The sequence below is a fragment of the Colobus angolensis genome, unplaced genomic scaffold (genome assembly GCF_000951035.1).
Source record: "Colobus angolensis palliatus isolate OR3802 unplaced genomic scaffold, Cang.pa_1.0 Scaffold12, whole genome shotgun sequence".
Classification (NCBI taxonomy): Eukaryota; Metazoa; Chordata; class Mammalia; order Primates; family Cercopithecidae; genus Colobus; species Colobus angolensis.
In genome coordinates, this window is record NW_012113141.1 from 12,761,162 (window position 1) to 12,784,906 (window position 23,745).

Below are 23,745 nucleotides of genomic sequence, written 5' to 3' on the forward strand. Positions count from 1 at the left end.
CCTGCCTCTGCCTCCATAATTGCTGGGATTACAGGCTTGAGCCACCGCGCCCGGCCATATTTTTTCCTTTTTAACTAGAGCAACAGGATTAGCCAGTATTGGCCAAACATGGGGACTTTTGCCTTCCTTCCCTGAACCCAGGGCTGGAGGGTCCTCAGTGCAGGTTAGAAGTTATGGCGTTAACCCTTTGTGGACTGAGAAAGAAGTCTTAGCACGGAAAGGGCCCAGAGTTTTCCGCTAGACTGCCTGGATCACATCCTGGCTGTGTCACTGACCAACTTTGAGGTGTTATTCAACCTCTGTTTCCTCATCTGTAAATCAGAGATAATAATAATAATACGTACCTGGTGGAGCTGCTGGAAGAATGTGCACTTTGTTGCATACAAAGCACCTATGTGTTTGGGAGTCAGCATTTTCACTGCAGCACCTGTAAGCATCAGTGTTTCCCGTTGACAGCAACCTCACTATTGCACCAGTCGGAACAGGCCGCTCTGTGCTCACAGGCTTCCACCTAAGGTTCTACAAAGAGGGAAGGCACCAGAGTCCACGTATGAGCTGCAGTGGCAACCTCCAGTCCAGAACCTTCCTCCTCACTCTCTGGAGGAGAGTCTACCTGCAGGCTTGAAATATTCAACAGGCCATAAAGAGTTAGGGACCTTGGTTTTCCTATGTGGACAGTGAGACTTATGGTGAGGATGTCCTCACCCTGGCGTGGCCCAGAGACTGGGACATGTAGAGGGGCAAACAAAGCCTACGGGAAAGAGGCCTAGGGAGTGTGGAAGACTTCTGTGCCAGGGACTTCTGTTTGCAGCAGAGACGCTGAGCAAACATCCTAACCTGACAACATCCTTTTTCCTCCCAACATGGCTCAAACATTAGCCCTGCACAGGAGGGTGCAGGGAGGGCCACAGTCCCATTCCAAGAGTCACTGGTGATCCTGGGAAGGGGAACCTGTTGGCTCCTCCCTGATTCAGCAGGGGACATTCTCTGAGTCTCCAGTGTTATTTTAAATGGGTCTAGATAAATGGTGTTCCCACCCCTTTTAGCCCCAGAGCCCCTTTCACAAATCCCTGAGATATAAAGCGGCGATGGGGAACGATTCTGTTGGATCTGGGGGCCAGGCCAAACCCCATGGCAGTCTGAGGCCCCTCCAGGCGCCTCTGGAGCAGGTGGTTCCTGGAGGCTTGGCAGCTGAGCCCCCCCTTTTTCATAAGTACCAGCCTACTGCATCTGGGTGCTCTTCTCACTCAGCCATAGCCACCCCAGCTGCTTTCTGAACAACTCCATTTTCCAAGGTCCTTCCTTCTTAATAGAGAAAGCTAATTTTGCTGCTGTTAATGAGGAAGGCGGGTGTGAGGGAGCAGATCTGGGAGTCATGGGACACCTGGAAATGAGTGGGGACAGAGTGAAGCCAGAGGGGCATGAGCTTGCAGAGCCATCCGAAGGTCCCCTGGAGCGCCCCGTCCCACACTGCCCCCCAGGGGAACCAATGGCCCTCCCAGTCTCCCGCCTCTCACCCTGCCAGCCCCTACTTCTGAGATTTATAAGGAGATGGGTGGGACCTTCAGGCTGCAAACACATCGCTGCTGTTATGCAAGCCCCCCATTTGCTGGGGCTTGAGGCTAGAGACAGACCCCAGGCTGAGCATGGGAGTCCTGCAGTTTCTAGCTAAGGTTGAGGGTGCCACAGGGTGCTTGGCATGGAGCAGCATTAGGATGCCTGCCCCATCCAGGGAGCCTTAGTCCATTAAACAGCTCTGACCTGAAGCCCCGTGGGAAGCAGTTTGTTCTAAATCACTGCTTTTTTTTTTTTTTTTTTTTTTGAGAAGGAGTCTTGCTGTTTTGCCGAGGCTGGAGTGCAGTGGTGCGATCTAGGCCCACTGCAACTTCCCCATCCCAGGTTCAAGCACTTCTCCTGCCTCTGCCTCCATAATTGCTGGGATTACAGGTGCCCGCCACCATGCCCAGCTAATGTTTTTTATTTTTAGGAGGCGGGGTTTCACCATGTTGCCCAGACTGGTCTTGAACTCTTGACCTCAAGTGATCCACCCTCCTCAGCCTCCCAAAGTGGTGGGATTATAGGTGTGAGCCATCACACCTGGCCTAAATCACTGCTTTAGATGAGGTGCATGCTGATTCGGAGGGGCAGGGCTGGGCCTAAAAGTCTGCATTTGTAACAGGCCCCCCTGTGATGCTGATAACCCTGGAGCAGGAGGGGCAGTGAGCCCTCCCCAGCAGTGGGTGCAGGAGCTCAGTGAGGGGTGGGGGAGTTCCTGAGGGCCCAGGGCATGGGAGGGAGATGGAAGAGCCACACTGATGGAGCAGAGAGCCTTAGGGCCCACCCTAAGGATGGTGGTACAGGATCCCCCGCCGACTTCTAGAATGTGGTCGAATCTGAGCCCTTGGAAGCGGCGGGGCCTGTGGGTTTGCTGTCGGGCCCATTGTCAGCCTGGGAAACCCCTGAGGACGGGGCCAGGATCCCAGGGCCTGGCATGGAAGAGGTGTTAATCAGTATTTGCTGAGCGACTGAAAAAGGCATGGTGGACTCCCGGCTCCGCCTGATGGCGGGGGCCTGCCTTAGCCTGCCTACCTCACCCACTTCATCTGCAAAACAGGCATATCCACTGGCTCTGGGCTCCGTGACTCACCTGCCCTCCTTCCCTCTTGCTGTCAGGTGGTCAGTCGGGTGGCAGCCCAGCAAGGCTTCGACCTGGACCTTGGCTACAGACTACTGGCCGTGTGTGCTGCAAACCGAGACAAGTTCACCCCGAAGTCTGCCGGTAGGTGTCCGTGGGGGACTCCGTGATGTCATCGGGAGGTAGGGAGGGGAACTGACTCTAAACCAGGCCTGTCTGCTGCCCCTGCCGGCTGGTGCCTCCATTTGTCTAGGTGTAGTGCGAGCCCCTGAGGAAGAGCTACTCATCCAACAGGCTCTGGGACCCATGGATGGGGCTGTCCCTGTGCCTCTCCCATGGAGTATACTTGTCTCAGAGGATACCGCAGGGCCAGAGAGGGTCCCGAGGCACACCAAACCCCAGCAGCAGGCACTGTGCTACAGGCAGGACCAGCATCAGTTCACTCCATCACCACAGTGACCCCCTTGGCATAATCACTGTGATCTCCCCATTTTACAGATGAGGAAACTGAGGCTCACTGACACTGAGGACATTTCCCAAGGCCACACAGCTGGAAGGCAGCACAGCAGGGATTTAAGCCCAGGCCTGTACTTCAGAGTCAACATTCTTAACCTTTATACTCCACTACCTTCATTCATTCCCCAAAAATTGTTTAAAATGTAACAAAATTGAAAACAAAATGAATCACTACACTCAGGATTCCGTATTGCAACTTTGTCATCACCTGCGGACCCTGTATTAAGCAGGGCCCATGGAGAGTGCCAAGCAGCATTCTCTCTGGGAGGGCTTTGAGCACTTTTTAAAGATACAGTTTTATTTTACATTTCCCAGCATCCTCATAACTTTGCTTAGGCCTCAGGCGCCCTGCTAGCTTTAAGCCGGACAGACCTGTCACTTGCTAAGTGTGTGGTCTCTGAGCCTCAGCTGATCTCTCAGGGAAGGCAGGAATGATAAGGCGACCCCTGACTTCAGGGGTCATTGTAAGTGCTAGAAATACATAAAGTGCCTAGCACCGTGTCTGGATATTGTTAACATTCCTTATGGAGTCAGGATAAGCAGTTGAAAAAGCAAAAAAGAAACAGTTATTTCCTTTGTATAACAATAAAACGGACATTTTCACTGAATTCATCAGTCAGTTCTTTGGAGTGTATATAGACACAGCCTTCATGAAAACGTTGTAAGGACATCTCACAATGTGTTTCCATAAATATGCTCAACTTATAATCTCCTGTGTGTGAGTTTGTGCCTCTTTCCATGTAAGTTTATAGTCTGCACATGTGGATGGCGCTGCACACGTAAGTGTGTGGTGGCCTCATTAGCCAATAGCTACTCTGAAACCCTTGGCCCGCCTGCATTGGGATATTGCTGTCGTATTGAATTGCTTGCCAGAAAATGGTCTTGGAATCTCACAAGGGACATCTATTCCTGATGGAGTGTGCTGTTTTAATAATGACTTAAGTCAATACAGTGTTGACAAGGTAGAAATGACTTATCAAAGACATGTACCTCTTGACTGCTCATACCGTGCAGGCACCCGGCAAGGGCTGAATTTACAAGGGCAACTAAACAGAAAAGGTCCTGCCTCGAGAAACTCGCAGTGCAGAGTAGGGGCCAGCAAGCTTTTTTCATCAAGGGCCAGACAGTATATATCTTAGGCTTTGGGGGCTCTGTGAAAGCTGCCATAGATAGTACGTAGAGGAATGGGGTTGGCTGGTTCCACGAAAACTTTATTTATGAAAACAAGTGCTGTGTGCAGTGGCTCACCCCTGTAATCCCAGCACTTTGGGAGGCTCAGGCAGGTGGATCACTTGAGTTCAGGAGTTCGAGACCAGCCTGGGTAACGTGGTGAAACCCCATCTCTACAAAAAAATACAAAAATTAGCTGGGTGTGGTGGTGCACGCCTGTGGTCCCAGGCTGCTTGGGAGGCTGGGATGGGAGGATCACTTGAGCCTGGGAGGTGGAGGTTGCAGTGAGTCAGGATTGAGCCACTGCATTCCAGCCTGGGTGATAGAGCAAGACCCTATCTCAAAACAACAACAGCCAAGAAACCAGAACAAAAAATCCAAGTGATTAACTATACTTCCTGATCCCTAGTCTAGAGGGAGAGGAAAACATTGATCAAATAATTAGAGGTGTGTGTGTGTGTGTGTGTGTGTGTGTGTAAGTTCAAGCTGTGATAAGTGCCTTGAAGGAAAAGTGAAGGATGGCAAGGGGGTGTTGTTGAGGGCAGACCACTCTGGGGTTGTAGCAGTCTCCCCCGAGACCCAAAGGTTGATAAGTGAAGAAAACAAGAAAGAGCATCTTTGCAGTTAAGAGGACAGCCTGTGCAAAGGTGTTGAGGTGGAAGGGGAGCATGCACAGCTTTTTGTCAGAACTAAGAGAAAGGCAGTGATTCTGGAGCCCAGAGGCAGGGGGTACATGGCAAAGGCGAGGCTGGAGAGATTAGCAGCAGCGGAAACATTCAGGGCCTGTCTTGGAGGTCACGGTCTTTGTCCTGAGAGTAATGGGAACATGGCTAAATGCTCGTTTTGTGACGACGGCTCTGGCTATAAAAGAACAGATTGCATAGGGGCTGGAAGCCCACCTGGATGTAGGTGGCCAGTTGACAGATCACTGGGGAGGTTGGGGTGAGGATGACGGTGGCTGGATCAGGAAGACGAGAGTGGAATGGAGACAGAGGGATATTTAAGAGGCAAAACTATGCCACAGAGGCAGAAGGAGACCTGGAGAATGGGCTTTCCCAAGAGCCCAGCACCTCTCCAGAGGAGCAGGAGAGACTCAGGTCTCCGTGCAGCACCTCCACAAAGGGTCACTGAAACCCCTGCCCTGCTGGCACGTGCTGGGCGTTCTCATATGTTTTGTGGCAGTGCTCAGCTTTGTGAGACACGGAATACTATCTACATTTATGGATGAAGAAATGGAAGCTTAGAGAGGTCCTATGACTTCCCTGAGGTCACCCAACTCATAAGTGATGGGCTGAAACCTGAACTCCTAGCCCCCTGGCTGCAGGCCCAGGGCTCTGCCTGCCCCATCACAGCAGGCCTGGGCAGCCCTCCATTTCTGTTGGAGAGAGTCCTTCATGCTGCTCAGGGGTCTCTAGCAAGGCCTCTGAGTGGCATTCCCAGCATCACTTCTTCGCTTGAAACAGGGATTTGTTCTTTCCTCCATCTGCACCCCCGCTTGAACACCGCCTTTATAATTTAGAAAGCCCTTTCCCATGCATTGTGTCTGTGAACTCACGTGACCCTCTGACACTACACAAGCTCCCAGGAGATGAATTCTCAGTGCACCGGTTCTGCAGCTGAGAACACTGAGGCACAGCAGTGCCTGTGGCTTGGCCATCCTTGAATTTCCTTATTAGGAGTCAAACCCTCGTCAGTGCCCACAGCCATGACTAACTACCTTTCAAGGCCACTCCTCCAGACATATGGGCTCTTGGGATCCCAGTCACCCCCTGCTTGCCCCATCTTCTGGAAAGGAAAGGGGGCCAGTCTGAGTGGGGAGCCTCCACCTGCTGGTTTTATTTGAGGGGTGAAGGGCCTGCCAGGGACAGGCTGGGCCATAAGAGGGGTGGAGGCTATGGCAAGCCAAGCTGGAACCCCAAGTCCCAGATATGGCACCGGCGCTGGGCCTCCTCTTGGCCACCTGTCCGAGCTGTGGCCTCGTCTGTGAAGACAGCTGATTTGCCCACGTCATGGGCTGCCTGTGAGGATGCAGTGGGACCCCCTATATGGGAGTGAGGAAGGGGCCCAGTTAATACCTGACACACACTAGGGGCCAAGTAAATACGACCCTCCAGCCTTCCTCCTCTGCTTCCGTGTGTCTGTCTCTTAGCCAATGTGACTCCCAGCCTCTCTAAGGCCCTTTCTGTGGCAGCAAGCCTGTTTCCCACTGGCCTGTCTCCCCTTGTCTCTGTGCGTGTGTGTGACCTGCAGTGACCCTGCCCCTGGGCACAGCCCCAGTGTGCCTGTGTGGGGTTGGCCGCTCCCACCTGCCCAGCCCACTCCCAGGGAGGCCTCTGCAGTTCCAGAACTCGCTCCAGCCCCCAAGCCCCTTCAGCCAGTGTGGACCACCTGTACGCCCTCCTGCCTTTGCACACCTGTCTGACATGCCTGTGCAGTTCCGCCCTCCCAGGGCTCCCCACTCTGTTCTCTCTTTGGTCTCGGTGTCTGTAGATCTGTCTCTGGGCAGTGGCCCCTGTCCGTCTCTAGCTTCCCATGGCTTTCTCTGCCTTCCTGGGTTTCTCTGGGTCTCAGACTGTCTCCCTCTGTATGTCTGTGTGTGTGGTGTGTGTGTGGCTGTGTATGTTAGTGTCGGGGAGAGTATATGGCTTTGTATGTGGGTGTGTGCCTGGGTACCTGTGCATGTCTCTGTGTGTGTCTGCATAGCTGTGTACATGTGTGTATCTGTGCATGCTATGTATGGCTGTGTACATGTACATGGCTGTGTCCATGGTGTGTGTCTATGATGTATGTGTGCCTGTGTGCGTGTCTGTGTGTGCGTGGTTGTGTACGTGTGTATATCTGCATGGTGTTTGTGCATGGCTATGTATATGTACATGGTTATCTGTGTCTGCGTGCATGTTATCTGTGCGTAGGTGCATACCTGCGTGAGTGGCCCTGGCGCTGCGTCCCCCTGTCTGTCTCCCTTGTCAGGAGGCCAGGCCAGCCAAGGAGGGCCAGGATGAGATCATGCAGTGAGCGAGCTTGGAGCGGGGCTTTGTCAGGAGAGCTGGCGGTGAGCTGGCCGTGGTGCAGGAGCACATGTGTGCATGTGCATGCATGCATGCGTGTGTGTGTGTGTGTGTGTGTGTGTGTCCTGGGAGAGTGCTAAGGAGGCGAGTGCAGGCAGTCATTGCAGCAGCCGCCAGGCAGGCGGCTCCATGCGGCCCTGGACGCCCAGCCCCCAGCTCTTTGTTCTGGCGCAGCCTTTAGCCTCAGAGCGCGCTCACAGGAGCACGTGCGTGCGCGGGCGGGATCCTCCTCCTCACCAGGCCCCCTACCTCCTCAGTACAGAAGGTCACCTGTCCAGCCCGGCATCCTGATACTCCCTTGATTCTCCCCAGGCCTGGCCTTAGCATTGCCCCACCCCCACCCTCCATGCCAGCCCGAGGGGACTTGGCGGCAGCACTGAAATGTCAGCCTCCTCAGCACCGAGCAGTCCCATGCCTGCTGGCATCGTGGGCACCAGCACCAGGCTGTCACCATGTCGAGGTCCCCAAGAGCCTTCCGCCTGTCTCAGCTCCTGTCCATGCTTGAAGAAAGCCGTATGGCCTCAGCTGACCCGTGAGCAGCCAGTCGCTGTTGAAATAATCGAATAGGGAGTGCCGGAGCCTAGGGCCCAGAGAAGGGGAGGACGCAGCCCAAGTCCTAGCGAGGCAGGGCCAGAGTCCAGAGGAGAGCCCGCATGCCTGCTGCCTTCTCCCACCCTTCCTGTCTGCCTGAGGCAGGCCTCACAGTTGTGGGCTCCCACCCTCATGCTATTGGCGGAGTCAAAACGCACAGAGAGCAGCAGGTACAGGAGGCCTTGGGGCTTCCGCGGGATGTCCTGAGACAGGTCATCAGAACTCAGGAGAGTGGTCAGAGCTGGAAGGACTGCCACCACTGAGGAGGAGGCCAGTTTTCCTTAAGGATGAGTGACTGGTGGCTGTCAATCAGAGTACACAGACTGGCTGCCCACAGACACCTGAGGTTGGACCCCTCAATTTTTTTTTTTTAATGCATACAAGTTGCCAGCATTCACTGTTTAGGAAATTTGTACAGTAGAGTCAAATGCCTGGCTTCCTTTGAGTGGGAATCTTGGACCCGCATCCTCACAGCTGACTGGGACTGACGGGGTGGTGGTGGCTAACCTCTGGGACAGGCGCTGTGCCCTCCCCATCCCTCTCTATTACCTCACACGCATGGCCTTCCCCACCGTTGGAAACCAGCCCTGTGGACATGAGTGTTTCTGACCTCTGTTCCAAGGACACCCTCACATCGCAACGCAGCAGCCCGAGTCCTGGGTCCCACGCAGAGTGGATTGCTTACTTTTTGTCCACAAACATCTCCTCAGCCTGGTTTCCCTGGTGTTTTGACAGTCCCCAGAGGAGCTGACAGCCATGGGAAATGTCAGCAGATCACAGGAGCGGGACTGAGACATGCCCTGGGCCCCTGGCCAGCCTGGGAGGTAAAGAATCAGGAATGCAAAGGGGTCCATGTCTCGCCCTCCCTGGCTGTGACCTGTGGTCCATGGAGAGAGTGCTTGGGAGAGGCTGGGTACTTCATTGGAGCTCTCAATCCCAGGGAGCTTCTATAACAACTGGTGCAGCAGCCCCAGAGCTCAGAGAAAGACCCTGACCCCAAGGGCCCTGGAGAGTGCCCCAGCCTTCAGATTGTTGGGAGGGGCACAGGTGTCAGAGACCAGCCAAGTCATTTCTGTCTCTTCTGCTCAGGACACCTTAAGCCAGGCCATAAACCACTGTTTCAACTTCTGTCTTTGAAAGCCAGCCCTCTTGCTGTCACCTAGCTGAATGGTGGACTCTCAGACCCCACGGTGGTGGGGACATTCCTGGTCTCTGTTGGTGGCTTGACTCCGATCTCCACCTCACGCCTCCCTTGTGGCTGCTCTCCACCCCTCTCTGCCTCTGCCCACCCTAGAACGTGCATCCGCCTTCCCTTCACTGGGAGGACAAATGGCCTTATTCAGGGACACCCTGCCAGAGCTGTCTCTCTAAGACAAAGCTGTGCGCAGCTCTCCGTGAAAAACAACTCTCGGCTGCCCAGCGAGCAGGCAGGATTGGTGGGTGCAAATTGCAGGGGATTTGTTACCAGCTGTCGGTGCCCCAGAGACAGCAGGCAGGCAGGTCCTTGCCCTTGAAATGCCAGCCGCCTGGCAGGCTGGGGCACCTTTTCAAGGCCAGGACAAACTTCCTCCTGGACACCAGCCCCCACCCCCACATCCGAGCTCAGCAAAACTGGGATGTTGGGAGGGATTTGGCTTCCTTCCTCCTGCTGGGCTGTCTCCACCGCCCCGGGTCAGGTGCCCCTAGAAAGGGCTCTGGATTTCATCACCCGGCCTCTCGGAACTGACTCATGGTCAGATCTGTTTAGTGGACGAAACCTGTTCACGCGCTCACCTCCCTCTGTTTCAGTGCCATGGGAAAGGCAACTGGCGCTCTTATCAGCATGCCCATTAATAGAGGAGGAAACTGAGGCTCTGAGAGAAGACACAGACCCAGGTCACATGGCTTCTGGTGCTGGAAGCAGGACTGATTTCCGAGATGGTCAGATCTGGAGCCCAGGGAACCACCTCCCTCTGAATAACCCTGGGTGAACTGGTGGGTGGCCTGGCCTGGGCCAGGGGCCCTGGCTCCCGTCCCCTCCCCCACCTCCCCGAGGGATGAGGCCTGAGATCCGGTGGCTTCACTCTGCTCTTGGAGAAAAGGGATGGTTTATGGACACAGTGTTCCCAGGCCAAGGAATTGGGGGGAGGGGCAGCTGTGATGGTCCCTGGGGTTCCAGGAATGAGCAGTGGGGAGGGGCCTGCCATACCCAGAGTGAGAAAGGGCAGATGTGGAAACAACTTCCAGGCTATTTCCATGGCCATTAAAACGAGGTCTCTAAAGAATGATGACTGTGGGAATGCTTACGTGTCATATTAACTTTCTAGAAGGATAAAAAGTGCTAGACTTAGTATGATCCCAGCCAGGTACAAAAACAAAATGTACATGTATTTAGGCACAGGCACCAGAAGAGAATATACCAAAACGTCAACTTACAAGTAATGGATCTATCTGGATGGGGCTGGGGGGTGACCCTTTTCTTTGTTTCCCACATTTTCTTTTCTGTTTTTAAGCAGAAGCAGCAGCGGTCGTGGGTTTCTTCAGAGTTATGGTTGGAGTTGGCAGGGGCGGGGTGAGAAGGAGAACCGGCAGCTCCTGGCCGGCTCAGCAGTTCTCCTAGCACAGCCCTCTCTGGTTTCCCAAGAGCTCCAGGGGACAGCCTCTCATCTGGGGGATTAGCTCATCGCTCGCCCCCCTGCCCACAGAGCGGGGGTGTGCACAAGGATACTCTGGGCCGAGCCAGTGGGTACCTGCTTTCCATGCCTGTCCAAAATGAGAGGGGAGCCTGGAGAACGGGACCCTAAGAAGGGCCTGCTTCTGTTACCAGGGCCCTCAGCCGCCTACCTCCTGTGCCGCCCCACGGCCACCTGATTGCGACAGGGGATCTGCACAGTGAGTGGGAGTAGGGATTAACGAGGTCTGTAGTAGGGGAAGGCCAGGCTGCTGCAGGCATTGTAGCCAGATGATGTGTGTCTGAGTGTGAGTTCCCAGAGGCAGAGCCTGCGGTGAGGATTCCAGTGCAAGTTGTTCCTTTAGGATCCCAGAAAGCACTGATCGAGAAGTGGAGGAAATGAGATGGGGAAGGGAAGGAAGTCAGTGAAAAGGGTGGCTAGGAAGCACGTAACCTGCTGTGGACACCTGGGGCTCAGTCCTGCTGGGAGTGCTGGCAGCTAGAATGTGCCCCTTACCCACCTGAGAGGTAAGGAGGAGGAAGCATTTCTCCACCATCTCTCCACCATTATTGGGCGAGGTCGGCTTGAGGTTGGGGAGCAGGTGGATGAACCCTTGGCACTCAAGTTAGCAGAAAATGCCCAGGCAGAGGCTATGTAGAAAAGGCACCCACAGTGCCTGCAACAAGATGCTTTCCAGACTCAGTCACTGGCATCACACCCTCATTATCTCTGCCGTAGTTCAGTACCGCTTGTATTAAGATTGAGTTCTTAATATTTCTTTTTTTTTTTTTGGGACGGAGTCTTGCTCTGTCGCCCAAATGGAGTGCAGTGGCCGGATCTCAGCTCACTGCAAGCTCCACCTTCCGGGTTTACGCCATTCTCCTGTCTCAGTCTCCCGAGTAGCTGGGACTACAGGTGCTGGCCACCTCACCCAGCTAGTTTTTTTGTATTTTTTTTAAGTAGAGACGGGGTTTCACCGGGTTAGCCAGGATGGTCTTGACCTCCTGACCTTGTGATCCGCCCGTCTCGGCCTCCCAAAGTGCTGGGATTACAGGCTTGAGCCACCACGCCGGGCCTGAGTTCTTAATATTTCTTAAAGGAAATTTTATATTGCTTCCTTACATGGCAGATCAGTCTCCCTTGCCACATTCCGAAACTGCCAAAATAAAGACAACAGATACCATACCTCGTCTCCTAGTTTAGCTACAGGTGACTGCTCAATGATGGAGGGTGAGCCATTTCTCTGCTAGTTAAAAAGGGAGGTGATGGCTGGGTGCAGTGGCTCGCTCCTGTAATCCTAGCACTTTGGGAGGCTGAGGTGGGAGGATCACTTGAGGCCAGGAGTTTGAGGCCAGCCTGGGCATCATAGTGAGACATCTCTACCAAAAAAAAATTTAATTAAAAAAAAGGGGGAGGTGAAGGGTGAAGGGGTTTAGAAAGGCTTAAAGACCACTGAGCACCAAGCTACTGAGCCTGTCTTGTGAGAAACAACAGCATGCCAAAGATGGAAAGACAGCTGAGGTTGCAGTAGTTCTCCCACTGGGAGCTGTGACTACCTAAGCAACCTGGGAGGCCATATCACCTAGACCACACTTGAGGGTGCCCTAGTTAAGAAGTGCGGCTCTGAAGGAGGCTCCGGGGCCTGGGATAGGCTGCGCCCCACCCAGCAGCCATCTCATCCTTAGTGTGGTCCATCTACAGCATTTCTCTGCCTTCACGGCTGCAGGAAGAATGATGAGGCTGTGGGTGTGAAAGTGCCTCTTAAAATAAAAAATACTAAACTGGAATTTTAAGGGTGAGGGACGATAAGCTTCTTGTGCCAGGCCCACCTCATGCTAAGCACAGGGCTTACAAACACATACACATGCAATACACACAGTGCCTTCTCTCCTGGTTTGAAATAAGTGAATGTTCCCATTCTGTGGGTGGGAGATGGCAGTAACCGTGCAGGCCACACAGCCCTTAACCCTCCCTTCCACGTCCAACCCTATGACTCCTCCAGATGAGCTTGTTCCCATTTTAAGGAAAAAATGGAGGCTCGGAGGGGTGGGGAGGTGGTCTTGGCAAGGGCAGAAGTGGGATTAGAGCTCTGGCCAGGCCATCCATGCATCTCTGCAGGTCACCAGGGACTCGGTGGTGCTCCCGAGGAGCTGGAACAGCTTCTCTGGAGATTCGGGGCCACAGGTATCATCGTGCCTGCCTTCCCAAGCCTTCCTGCACCTGCCTCTAACCACCCTACCTATAGGTGCACCCAGGACAGAGGTCCTGCCCAAACAACCCCCACCAGCACCGCTCCAGGTTGCCCTGAGGATGCCATGGCTGCCCAAGGAGTTAATAAAGCCATTGGCAGCAATTAATTCTGCAGAGGAAAGAGCCAGGTAAGAGGATTAAGGAAGCCAGAGCTTTGGTTTTAAGATGGAGCTTAGCATTCTCGCCCCCAGAGAAGGGATTTCAGGGGATTCGAGGGTGTGAGAGTGAAATGGAGCAGGGCCTCGGCAGAAGGCGGGCAGGCTGGTTGTGGAACGTTTTAACCAAGTGTTGCAAGCCACAGTCTTGTAAATACCTTGTAAATACCAAAGTATGTACCTTCTGGGTTAGACAGACAGATAGGCATTAATGATGATACGGTTATCATCAGTTTTGCCTCTTTAGACATACAGAGCCAGGACAGGTCGGGGAAGGGCATCTGGATTAGGAAAAGATCTGATTCCTAGCCCCTTTCAGTCATGATACAGCCGACGTTAAGGTCTGCATTTTCTCTGTAACATGCACTGCCTTGAGTATCCATGAACTCACTTATCCCACATGGTGATCCCAGATACTCATATCTACCTCATTTTACAGATGAGGAAACAGAGGTTTAGATACATTAAATAATTTGACCAGGGCTTTCTGGCCAAAAAGAGCCAGAATTGTGATTCAAACAAGAATATTCAACCCCAAAGCCACCAGCTGCCCCTGCTGTCTATGAACAGGTGAAAATGAAGTCCTGGGAAAAGACACACTAATGATTTGAGAGCTGCCAAAGATCACCTGAACTGCTTGCCAGTGGAGGCCTTAAGTGTTTGACAATGATTTGTCCTTGCTGGTAGGTTAAACACCCTCCCATCTTTGGTCTCATTCAAACACTCACGGTCCCTTGGATGATGAATAGCAGAGAGCCTGGGTCAACCCCAGTTTCAAATATTTTTTCCAGAAACCATTCAGCTGTTGCATAGAGAAGAGTAGTCATTAAAAAGCATGGATTCTGGAGCAGCCTGTCTGGGTTTGAATCCCATCCAGCCCTCTGCTCGCCAGTTCTGAGACCTTAGAAGAGTCAGTTAACTTATTTGTGCCATGGTTCTCTCATTTGACCAAAGGGGATTATAATGATGCCTAGCTCATACGCTTTAAGGGAGTTAAGGTCTATACGTGCTTAGAACAGGGCCAGGTGTATAGGACATGCTGTATATGCGTGAGAAATTTTATTCCAGCGTATTGGCATTCATGCTCTCTGGAATGCCTCTCATACCTGGAGATAGCACAAAACCTAGTGTTGTGAAAATATGGAACCCTTATGTGTAGGTAGGGCCAAGGTAAATGCCAGCCACGCCACCTCCAAGGGTGTGGAGATGAGTGGGACCCTGTTAACTAAGGTGGGGTAAATGGGGCCTCCAAGACGGCAGAGGCTTAAATGAGGTTAAGAATTCATCCCGCCGGGCGCGGTGGCTCATGCCTGTAATCCCAGCACTTTGGGAGGCCGAGGCGGGTGGATCACGAGGTCAGGAGATCAAGACCATCCTGGCTAACATGGTGAAACCCCGCCTCTACTAAAAATACAAAAAAAAATTAGCCGGGTGTGGTGGCAGGCACCTGTAGTCCCAGCTACTCAGGAAGGTGAGGCAGGAGAATGGCATGAACCCGGGAGGCAGAGCTTGCAGTGAGCCGAGATCACGCCACTGCACTCGAGCCTGGGCGACAGAGCGAAAACTCTCTCTCTCAAAAAAAAAGAATGCATCCTCCCTTTCCCCAGAAAAGAATCTGAGCCACTGTGCAGGAGGCAGGCAGCCCTGCAGAAGGGGAAAGTAGAGAGCTGGCAGAGGGAGACTGGACAGGGCCCACAGCACCCTGTCTGTGCCCTGGGCAAGGGATGTTTGAAGGCCTCTGTCTCACCATTCCCATCCTGTCTGTGCCCTGAGTGAGGGAAACTTTGAGGGCTTCTATCTCGCCAAGTCTTCCCAGCAGCCCAGCCCAAAATTATTTAAAGATTGGTAAGAGGAAGAGAAAGTAACATTTAAAGTACCATTTATTGAGCTACTGCTTCATGCCATGCATTGCTGCTGGGTATTTTGTGATCCTCGTGAGAATCCAACCCATTCTATAGATTAGGAAACTGACGCTCAAAGAGATTTATTCACTCTTCCAAAGTAGCTCAACCCTTTGTATAACAGGCAAGGGATTAGTGAAGACATAGCTCTGAGTGGATGGATGTGTGGGCCCTTGAGTCTGAAGAGAAGAAGGAAGAATCAAGAGATTGGGGGAGGAGGGGTGTTGACCTGGGCCTGCCCCAACCCCAAGTACAGTGCTCCTTCTCCTCCTCCGTGGTTGTGCCTTCTTCTCTTCCTCCTTCCCTGGGATCAGACTCATTGTGAATGTGCCTCTCGCCTGTTCCCAGGGCCCATCTGGCACACAGGGGCAGGGAGGAAAGCTCAGGCCAACAGACCCCTGCCCTCTTGCCCCTGTGAGCTGCCCAGGTCAGCGTGCATAGCAGAGCAAGGGCTCGGAGGTGGGGGTTCAGGCCCTGGAAATGGGTCTCTGCCTGCAGGCCCCTAGCCCCTCCTTGCCTCCACCCTTTCAATGGTCCCCAAGTCAGGGCCAGCTAGCTTCTGGTATGGGGCTAGCCTCAGGCTATGTAGAGCCCAGTGCTGGAAACCAGAATGAGGGGTAGCCTAGGGCAGAGACCTGAGCTTAGGCTTCAAGATCAGGCTGATGTGGGTCTGGTTTAGCTCTGCGATTTCCAAGCTATATGTATCCCCGGCCTCATCTCCCAGCCTCTCATGAAATGATAGGTACCAAGTATGTAGCATAAACTGTCATCTCATGAGGGCTCTGCATGTAATAGTTCTGATTATTTTGAAGTCCTGCTTTACAGTGCAGGCTCCGAGACCTACTTGCTATGTGACTCTATGCAAATCACTCTCTCCTCTGAGCTTGGGGTCCCACAGATCTAGAATCCAGCTCTCCTGGCTGCAGCAGCAGCAATTCTGTTTCCATGGTAACCCAGCTGTCTCTCCAGGGACCATCTGGATCTCCTCACCCTGACAAGGTGCGGCCGAGGCAACCAGGTGTTTGTGTTTTGCAGTGGAAGCTCTGCAAGGTGGTAATTCCCCTCACTGGGGACAGGGCGGTGGCCAGGCAGATGGCTGGAGGGAAGCAGAGCCTCCTTGCCGGCTGCCTGTGCTGTTCTGGGCCCAGAGAGACACAGAACCCAGAGCTCGGGAAGTCTGGCCGAGGCTTTCCTTGAAGAGTTATTAACAGATGCTTCATTATATTCCTAGGAAAGCTTCCTGGCTTGTTGAGGCTGGCCAGGTGAGAAACACTGCCTGGGGCTGGACTCCTGTAGGGAATTCCAGAGGACCCAGTCTCACCTGTTTGGGATGAAGAGACACTATTGTCTCTGCAGGAAACAGGAATTACTGGGGGGAAACATTAGCAATCTGCCTTTCAAACAGGCACATAATTATAATGACGGCAGAGACTCAGCGCACAGGATAAGCTAAATTCACCCCTTCAGCGTGAGCTCATGGGTAGCTATTATGTGCAGACTCTGTGATCCGTGCTTAGGGGACCTTGTACTCCCAAGGAGCTCACAGACCCAGACCTGGCAGGGACATGCTTAGGAAAAGATGGTGTCAACAGACCCACAACACAGAACCACGCTGTGGGGTGGGGAAGCAGAGAGTCGGAACCAGCCACTTCCAGCAGGAAGTTTCCAACCTGGACTGAGTTGTGACAGTGAGGGGACAGTCATCTGCGATCAGTTTACATAGGTGAGCCCCTTGACTTAAAACAGCCCGCAACGGGGATCCCCTGTGCTTTTTTTCCAGATGTGGAAACTGAGGCTCAGAGAGGTGTAGTCCCATGCCAAGGGTCACACAGCTAGGGAGGGACTGAGCCAGGATCAGAACTGGCTGATTGCACCCTGTGTGGGGATGCTGCCCTCCTCCTTGGGTTGCCCCGGGAGGCTCCGGCTGAGCAAAACAGTTCTCTGCCTCTGTCCTTTTGGCTCTTTCTCTCTCTCTCCGCCCCGCTTTCTCCTTCCTCTCTTTCACTCTCCTTCTTTCTCCTTTCTTCTCCTCTCCCTCTCTCCCCCATTTCCTTTGTCTCTCCCCTTTCCCCTTGGGACCACTGCTCTGTGCACCATGGGTCCTGCTGCTCGGCTCTGCCAGGGTCATCTGCAGCATCTGCTCTAGGTGACGGGCTGCCTGCTCAGGGGCTGCTGCCCTGCTCCAGCCCCGGGCCACGCCCCCAGAAATGCCTGGTGTTGTTTAGCTCTGCCCCCTCCTGAGGACCCTCAGCCAAGGAAGTGACATCATTGCATACATTCCCATTTCCTCCAGGCTCCGTGTGGTCTTGAGCCCACTCTCAGATGTGCGCCCCAGATGTTTAGAATCACTTCCTCCCAATTAAGCGTCTGCCGGGAGGCGAGGGGCCCTCCTGTGTGCAGGGCCCATGTCTGTTCAAAAGGGTCTCGGAAGAGAGAAAATGGGAACTCCTCCCTGCACAGATGGCGGGAAAGTGGCGTGTTGTTGAGCTCCCTGGGTAAGCCAGGAAGCCAGCACTCTGAAGCACGCTGGATGCGGTGGAGGTGGTGCCTGTGCTTGATTGTCCACCTGTGTGGAAGCACGAGGATGCGCAGGTGTCCCAGTGGTCTCCAGGGAGAGATTTGAGTGTCATACCCTGGAGATAGGGCCTCTGTGCTTGGTTCTCCTCCCTCTCCAAATGGAAAGAACTGTGGGAGGAAAAAAACAAAAGAGAAGAAAGACACTGCCCCTCTAAAGAAGGAGGGCACAGGTGCCAAAGTGGCCCCATGGGTCAAGTCCAAGGGTGCGGACACCTCCTCCAGGGACACTCATGCCCTGCTTGGACCTAGGCTAGGTTTTAAGGTTCCGGTCCTGTGCCTCCTCCTGGGGTGCCTTTGCCCTGTGTCAGAGTCACACATCCACACAGCTAGGCAGGTGACACAAAGATGGCATCTCACTGAAGATACAGAAGTGATCAGGGGCACCAGAGTGCCGAGCCCCACCAAGGGGACAGCTGCTGCTACACAGGGGCCACCTGAGGCCATGCGTGACACACACCCAGAACTGCCAGCACTTGTGATTCTGCAAGAAGCTTGGAGTTTTTTTGTTGTTGTTTTTGTTTTCGTTTTGAGACAGAGTTTCACTCTTGTCACCCAGGCTGGAGTACAATGGTGCGATCTCGGGTCACTGCAACTTCTACCTCCCAGGTTCAAGCCATTCTCTTGCCTTAGCCTCCCCAACAGCTGGGCTTGCAGGCAACCGCCACCATGGCTAATTTTTGTATTTTTAGTAGAGATGGGGTTTCACTTTGTTGACCAGGCTGGTCTTGAACTCCTGAACTCAGGTGATCCGCCTGCCTCAGCCTCCCAAAGTGCTGGGATTACAGGTGTGCGCCACCATGCCCAGCCTAGGAAGCCTGGTGTTTTTTGTTTGTTTGTTTTGAGACGGAGTCTCGCTCTGTCACCTATGCTGGAGTGCAGTGGCACAATCTTGGCTCACTGCAACCTCCGCCTCCTGGGTTCAAGTAAATCTATCTCCGTCTCCCAAGTAGCCAGAATTATAAGCACACACCACCACACAGGGCTAAAATACAATTTTTAGTAGAGATGGGGTTTCACAATGTTGGCCAAGCTGGTCTCAAACTCCTGACCTCAGATGATCCACCTGCCTCGGCCACCCAAAGTGCTGGGATTACAGGCATGAGCTACCGCGCCCGGCCATGCCTGGTGTTTTTAATGCTATTGACCACTCCTGTGCAGCCAGCCAGTCCAGTGAGGCTGAGGCTGGATCTCGGGAGGCATTGGGCTGAAATCATTTGAGGAACAATGGACCCCTGACTGATGGGAGGAGGGTCAGTTTCTGGAGAATCTAGTGGAGGTTGGCCACCTTGAGCTTGCCTCCTGCTCTCCTGCTTTAGAGCTGTGTGACTTTAAGGAACTGACTTAACGTCTCTGAGCCTCAGCTGTTGCATCAGGAAATGGGGCTAACTGTAACCCTCGCTCGGTGCTGTTTGCATTGAGGATTAAATGGGAGGATATAAGGGAAAACTGTGCCCTGTATGTAGTGAAAACTCAGTGTCTTGTTTGCGACATCCCAATGACAGACAGAATAAGTGAGTGGGTAGTACCCCTGCACCCCCGCAAAAATCACTTATGGGAGGAAGATGGCTGGTATGGGAAGGGGAGGATACTGTGTGTTGGACAGGAAAGGGGAAGCAGGAAGACAATGTCTTTTTGGAGATCACAAGGTACATAATAATTCATAGGTAACATTATTGTTACTGTTCCTCTCTGACATGAATGTCAGAATGTAGAGGGCTTTGAGGATCACCTAGCCCAAGCCCCAGTTTAACCTGAAAAGAGACTGGCACAGGGTGGGGGATGCAATCTTCCCGGCATCCCTCATCGTACCAGGGGCAAGGCTAGCATTACTCCTGCTGTTATTGCCACCATCCCCTTACGTGAAACCCTAACATCATCCTACTACTACTGCAAATCAATTAAGGAGTTACCATGTTTTAGACACTGGGCAAAATACTGCATGTACATCCTCTCCTTTCAGCTTTACGAAAATATGAAGATGCAGGTGCAGAAGGAATGTGAGCTAAACCCCCCCCCCCGCTTCTTCTGAGTTAGTGTCCCTGTGCAAGGTGTGCCACTTTGAGCCTCCATTTCCTCATCTGTGGAATGGGAACAGCACCACCTGTCCCCGGGGTTCCAAGCATCCAAGGGGCTAAGTGATATGAATTACTGATGCCCAGTACTGGTTCCATGAATGTCTGGGGAATCTGGAGGCTGCCTCTTGGCTCCTGACTTCCAGCCCCAGCACCCCCACCCCACCCCACCAAGGCCTCTGTCAGTACTGGTTGTTCCTCAGTGCAATTAGGTAATTAGGCCAAATTCAATTACACACCATACTCCCAGGTTTGTCTGGGGCCCAAGGGGGGCGTGGGCTCCCCGTGTTGAGGGGGAGCAGCAGAAGCACTGGCTTGGTTCCCAGGGCTGGATCTTCCCACTGTGCCTCCCAGAATACTGCCTGCATTGCAGCTGGGGAAACTGAGGCAGGGAACAGGCAGCGTTGCTTGGCCCCTGCCTTTGTTCAGGCTGCTATAGCAAAATACCTTCAACTGGATAACTTATAAACAATAGCAATTGATCACTCCCTGTTGTGGAGGCAAGATCAAGGCTCTGGCAGATTCGATGTCCAGTGAGGGCATGCTCGCCATAGATGGCACCTTCTGGCTGTGTCCTCACATGGCACAAGGTGCAAAGAGCGCCCTCAAGCCTCTTTCATAAGGCACTGGTCCCATTCATGAAGGTGTATTCCTGATGACCTAATCCTCTCCCAAAGGCCCCAGCTCCTCATACCATCACAATGGATTAGATTTCAACACATTAACTTAGAGGGGCACAAACACTCAGACCACAGCAACCCCAAACCATAGCATCCCCGGGGCTGAGATCACCATGCCTGATTTTTTTCCCTTCCTGGAGTGCTTCACCACAGACTGCTGGCCTGTGGCTCACCCTCCCTTTCAAATTCATCAGCAGGGACCTGGCTCCTCATTCCCTGGAAAAGCCCAGATTGGTAGGGAGCTGGGGGCGGGCCTCAGCTGCCCTCTGCCACCTCTGGATTTGTGGCAGTTTCCCATCCTAGCTGCAGGCTGGCACCCAGCTGCTGCCCAACACTTTTATCAGTATATGGATCTTTTGGGAGAGCAGGGGCTCCAGTGAAGTTGGGCAAACCAGAGTGTATATATGTCTTTAAGGGACTTGCCGGGGGAATCAGGCGCAAGCAACCCAGGCTGAGGGCCGCAAGATGGCCCTCCTGGAGACCAGGCATGACACTTCTACGGACCACATCATTTGAGGCCTTGAATGCCAATCTAAAAAGCTTGAACTTGATCTTGACACCCCTGAAGAGCTAAGGAAGGTTTTAGACAAGGGATGATGTGGTCAGATTTGCCTCAGCAGGTGGAGGAAGGACCTGGGTGCTAGAGGCAGAGAACACAGTTTGGAGGCTGGTGTAGTTGCCAGCACACGAGTCTGCTGGGGTGGAAATGTGCCATGTGTGGAGGGAGAGAAGCAGAGGTGACTCCCCGGCAGTGCCTCGTGCCCACACCCTTCCCTGGGCCTCGGAAGCTCAGATGGTGACATGGCTGTTTTATGCTTGACTCTTGACTTACCAGTTCTGAAGATGGTACACAATACCTTTCCCAGGAAAAATGTCTTAACTTTGGATTTCACTCTGAAATGAAAGTGGTTTTATGGAATTTTTCTTATAAGTACAAAAATAATACATACTATGTATAGGACAATCAAGGAATACAGAAAATTATAAAGAAAGTAAAGCTGACATCCCACCACTGTGGAATAACTTGGTGAATATCCATTAGTCATGCAAGAAACATTTAACATACTTAATGGGTAAATGTACTTAACAGATAAACCACAAATAAATATAGGAGAATGGAACCATAGAGAGCCTGCTACCTTGGAACTAGCGTCTTTGCCTTGACAAAATGATGTGTGTTGTAGACCTCTTGCCTGGCCCACCTGTCAGCCTACTCCGGCCTTTACAAGGAATTAGCAGGAGTCAGTTCAATAATGACATTTCTTCTTGGAGCCTACCCAGCCACACTTGGGGAGGCCAGCGCCCCCGGCAGCAAAGAGAGGTATGGCATCTACACTAGATGTCTTTATTTGGGGAGAGGGTATTAGGGTCCAGAGAGGGACAGTGACCTGCACCTGGTCACACAGCAAGCTCACAAGCCCCTTTCCGGGTAGCATCTGTCTTAGTTGGGGACTTGGCCTCCCGGGCCAAGGAGCATGCACTTCTGCGAGCTCAGCTCTGCAGGTCCTGATTTCAACATCAGGCTCCCCACTCCTTGCCCTGCCCTGGCGGCCACCTTTGGATTTCCCCCAGACATTCCTATGCAGCCTGTCAGCTCATGTCCAGAGCCCCTGGAGGTGGGGGATACCTGGGACCACACTGGGGAATGAAGGAAGCCGCTGGCTCCCCTCGTCTGCCATGGACCAGGAACAAGGGGCTGGAAGGGAGCAGGCACTCGGAGAACCTCCTCTCACACAGGGTGATGGTGAAAGGAAGGCAGGAAGGTCACACCAGGTGATAAAGGACTCCTGGCAAACTTTCATGGGCTTGGGAGGTTCCCAAAAGTGCGCAATTACTGCCCAGAGCACACCGAGGTGCTGGGGCTTGCTTCTCAACCACCTTTCCTCTACTTTTACCTCTCCTAGCACCCCACAGCAGACCTCAGAAGCCATAAGCCCACCAGTACAGGGTCCCTTCTGTAATTCTCCATCCTCAGCTCATACGCCTCAGGTATAGGAGAATGGAACCATAGAGGGCCTGCTACCTTGGAACCAGCGTCTTTGCCTTGACAAAATGATGTGTGTTGTAGACCTCTTGCCTGGCCTACCTGTCAGCCTACTCCGGTGACAGGTGTCAGCCTCAGGTGACAGGCTGCTCCCTGCTACTCCCTCGCAGCCCTGACTGCGAGGAATCAGAAATTCCTTCCTTCTTTTGAGCCCAAATCAGGTTCCCCCACCCATCTTCAGGATGCACGTGACTCCCATAGTAGGGGAAGGAAAGAGCCAACAAGTCCAGATCTAGCCCTGACCTCCCTGTGAGTAAGAGGTACCGAGTAGGGTGGACCCATCCCATCAGAATCCCACACTGTGCTGGGAAAAAGAGGCAACTGATGGACAAGAGTCCTTTAGAAGAGCATATCTGCCTAGGGCTTCACAGTTTGCAGGGCATGCCCTGGACGCTACAGTTGGCAGGAATACAGTACCAGGAGAGACAGCTTGGGGCCCAGGAACAAGCCAGGAGTCTGGGGTTCTAGTCCTGGCTCTACAACTAATTTGCCATGTGACTGGAGGCAGTCCCCACCCCCTCTTTGAACCTCAGTTTCCTCATTTGAAGAGGGAAGCAAGGGCCTCTTTACTCTGATGTCGATTGAGCTGGCGATTCCAAATGGATAGGTGGAGGCTCTGTCAAGAAAGGGGCTGGAAGGAATAGGCCACACATGGTTTCCAGGCACAATGGGTCCGATGGTGGCTGGGACACCTGGTATTGCAGCCCTGCCTGGTCCTGCAGCCTGGGCCAGAGTGTGTTAGTGGCCCCAAGTCTTTTCCCAAAGCGAGCCTCACTTTCTTCCACTGCAAAGTGGAAGCTTTGCGCTCAGCTGCCTTGTGAGCCTTTGTCTGGGAAGCATCAGGAACAGAATTTGGCTGCTCCAGCCCAGACAGGGAGGTTTGCTGCACAGCCAGGCAGGCAGACAGACAGTCCAGCAGGAAGGCAAATTGCATTTCCAATTGCGTGGAGCTTATGTCAGTCCAACCCTGGGGCCATCCGGAAGCCCCCATCAAAGCTGTGGCCTGGGAGAAGCAATGAAACCCCAGGACTGCTGAGGCAAGGACATTCGAGCTGCCTTTGCTGTCCCTTCCCTTCAGAGGCGACTCCAGAAATCAATGGGAAGAGATTCATTAGAGACCTGGGTGGCACGCTCCCCACCACCTCCGGCAGCCCCTTTGTTAACCAGCCTGAGCTTCCTGTCTGAACAGGCTGCCTGCCCCTGAGAAACAACCCAGGTTCTAGGAAGCAGATTGGAGACCTAGGCTCTGAGCAGGGCAGCAGGGCCACCACACACCCTTAGAGGCTGTGATTGTTTGCTATGCATTCAATCATTTCTTGGTTCACTCATTCATTCAGGCAGCTGGTCCTTGTTTCATTCATACAGCTAATATTTATCAAGCATCTGCCTGGCATATTTTAGATACTGTCAATATAACACATCCAAAACAGATAAA

General features: G+C 53.1%; 1 protein-coding gene across 1 annotated transcript in view; it reads left to right on the forward strand.

The window, feature by feature from the left end:
• Positions 1–23,745, forward strand: part of ZMIZ1 (zinc finger, MIZ-type containing 1) — a 200,991-nt gene that overhangs the window by 101,772 nt on the left and 75,474 nt on the right. Inside the window, exon 6 of the mRNA XM_011928944.1 lies at positions 2,674–2,779. Coding sequence (XP_011784334.1) covers positions 2,674–2,779 — 106 coding nt within the window. The remainder of the gene's footprint in view (positions 1–2,673; positions 2,780–23,745) is intronic.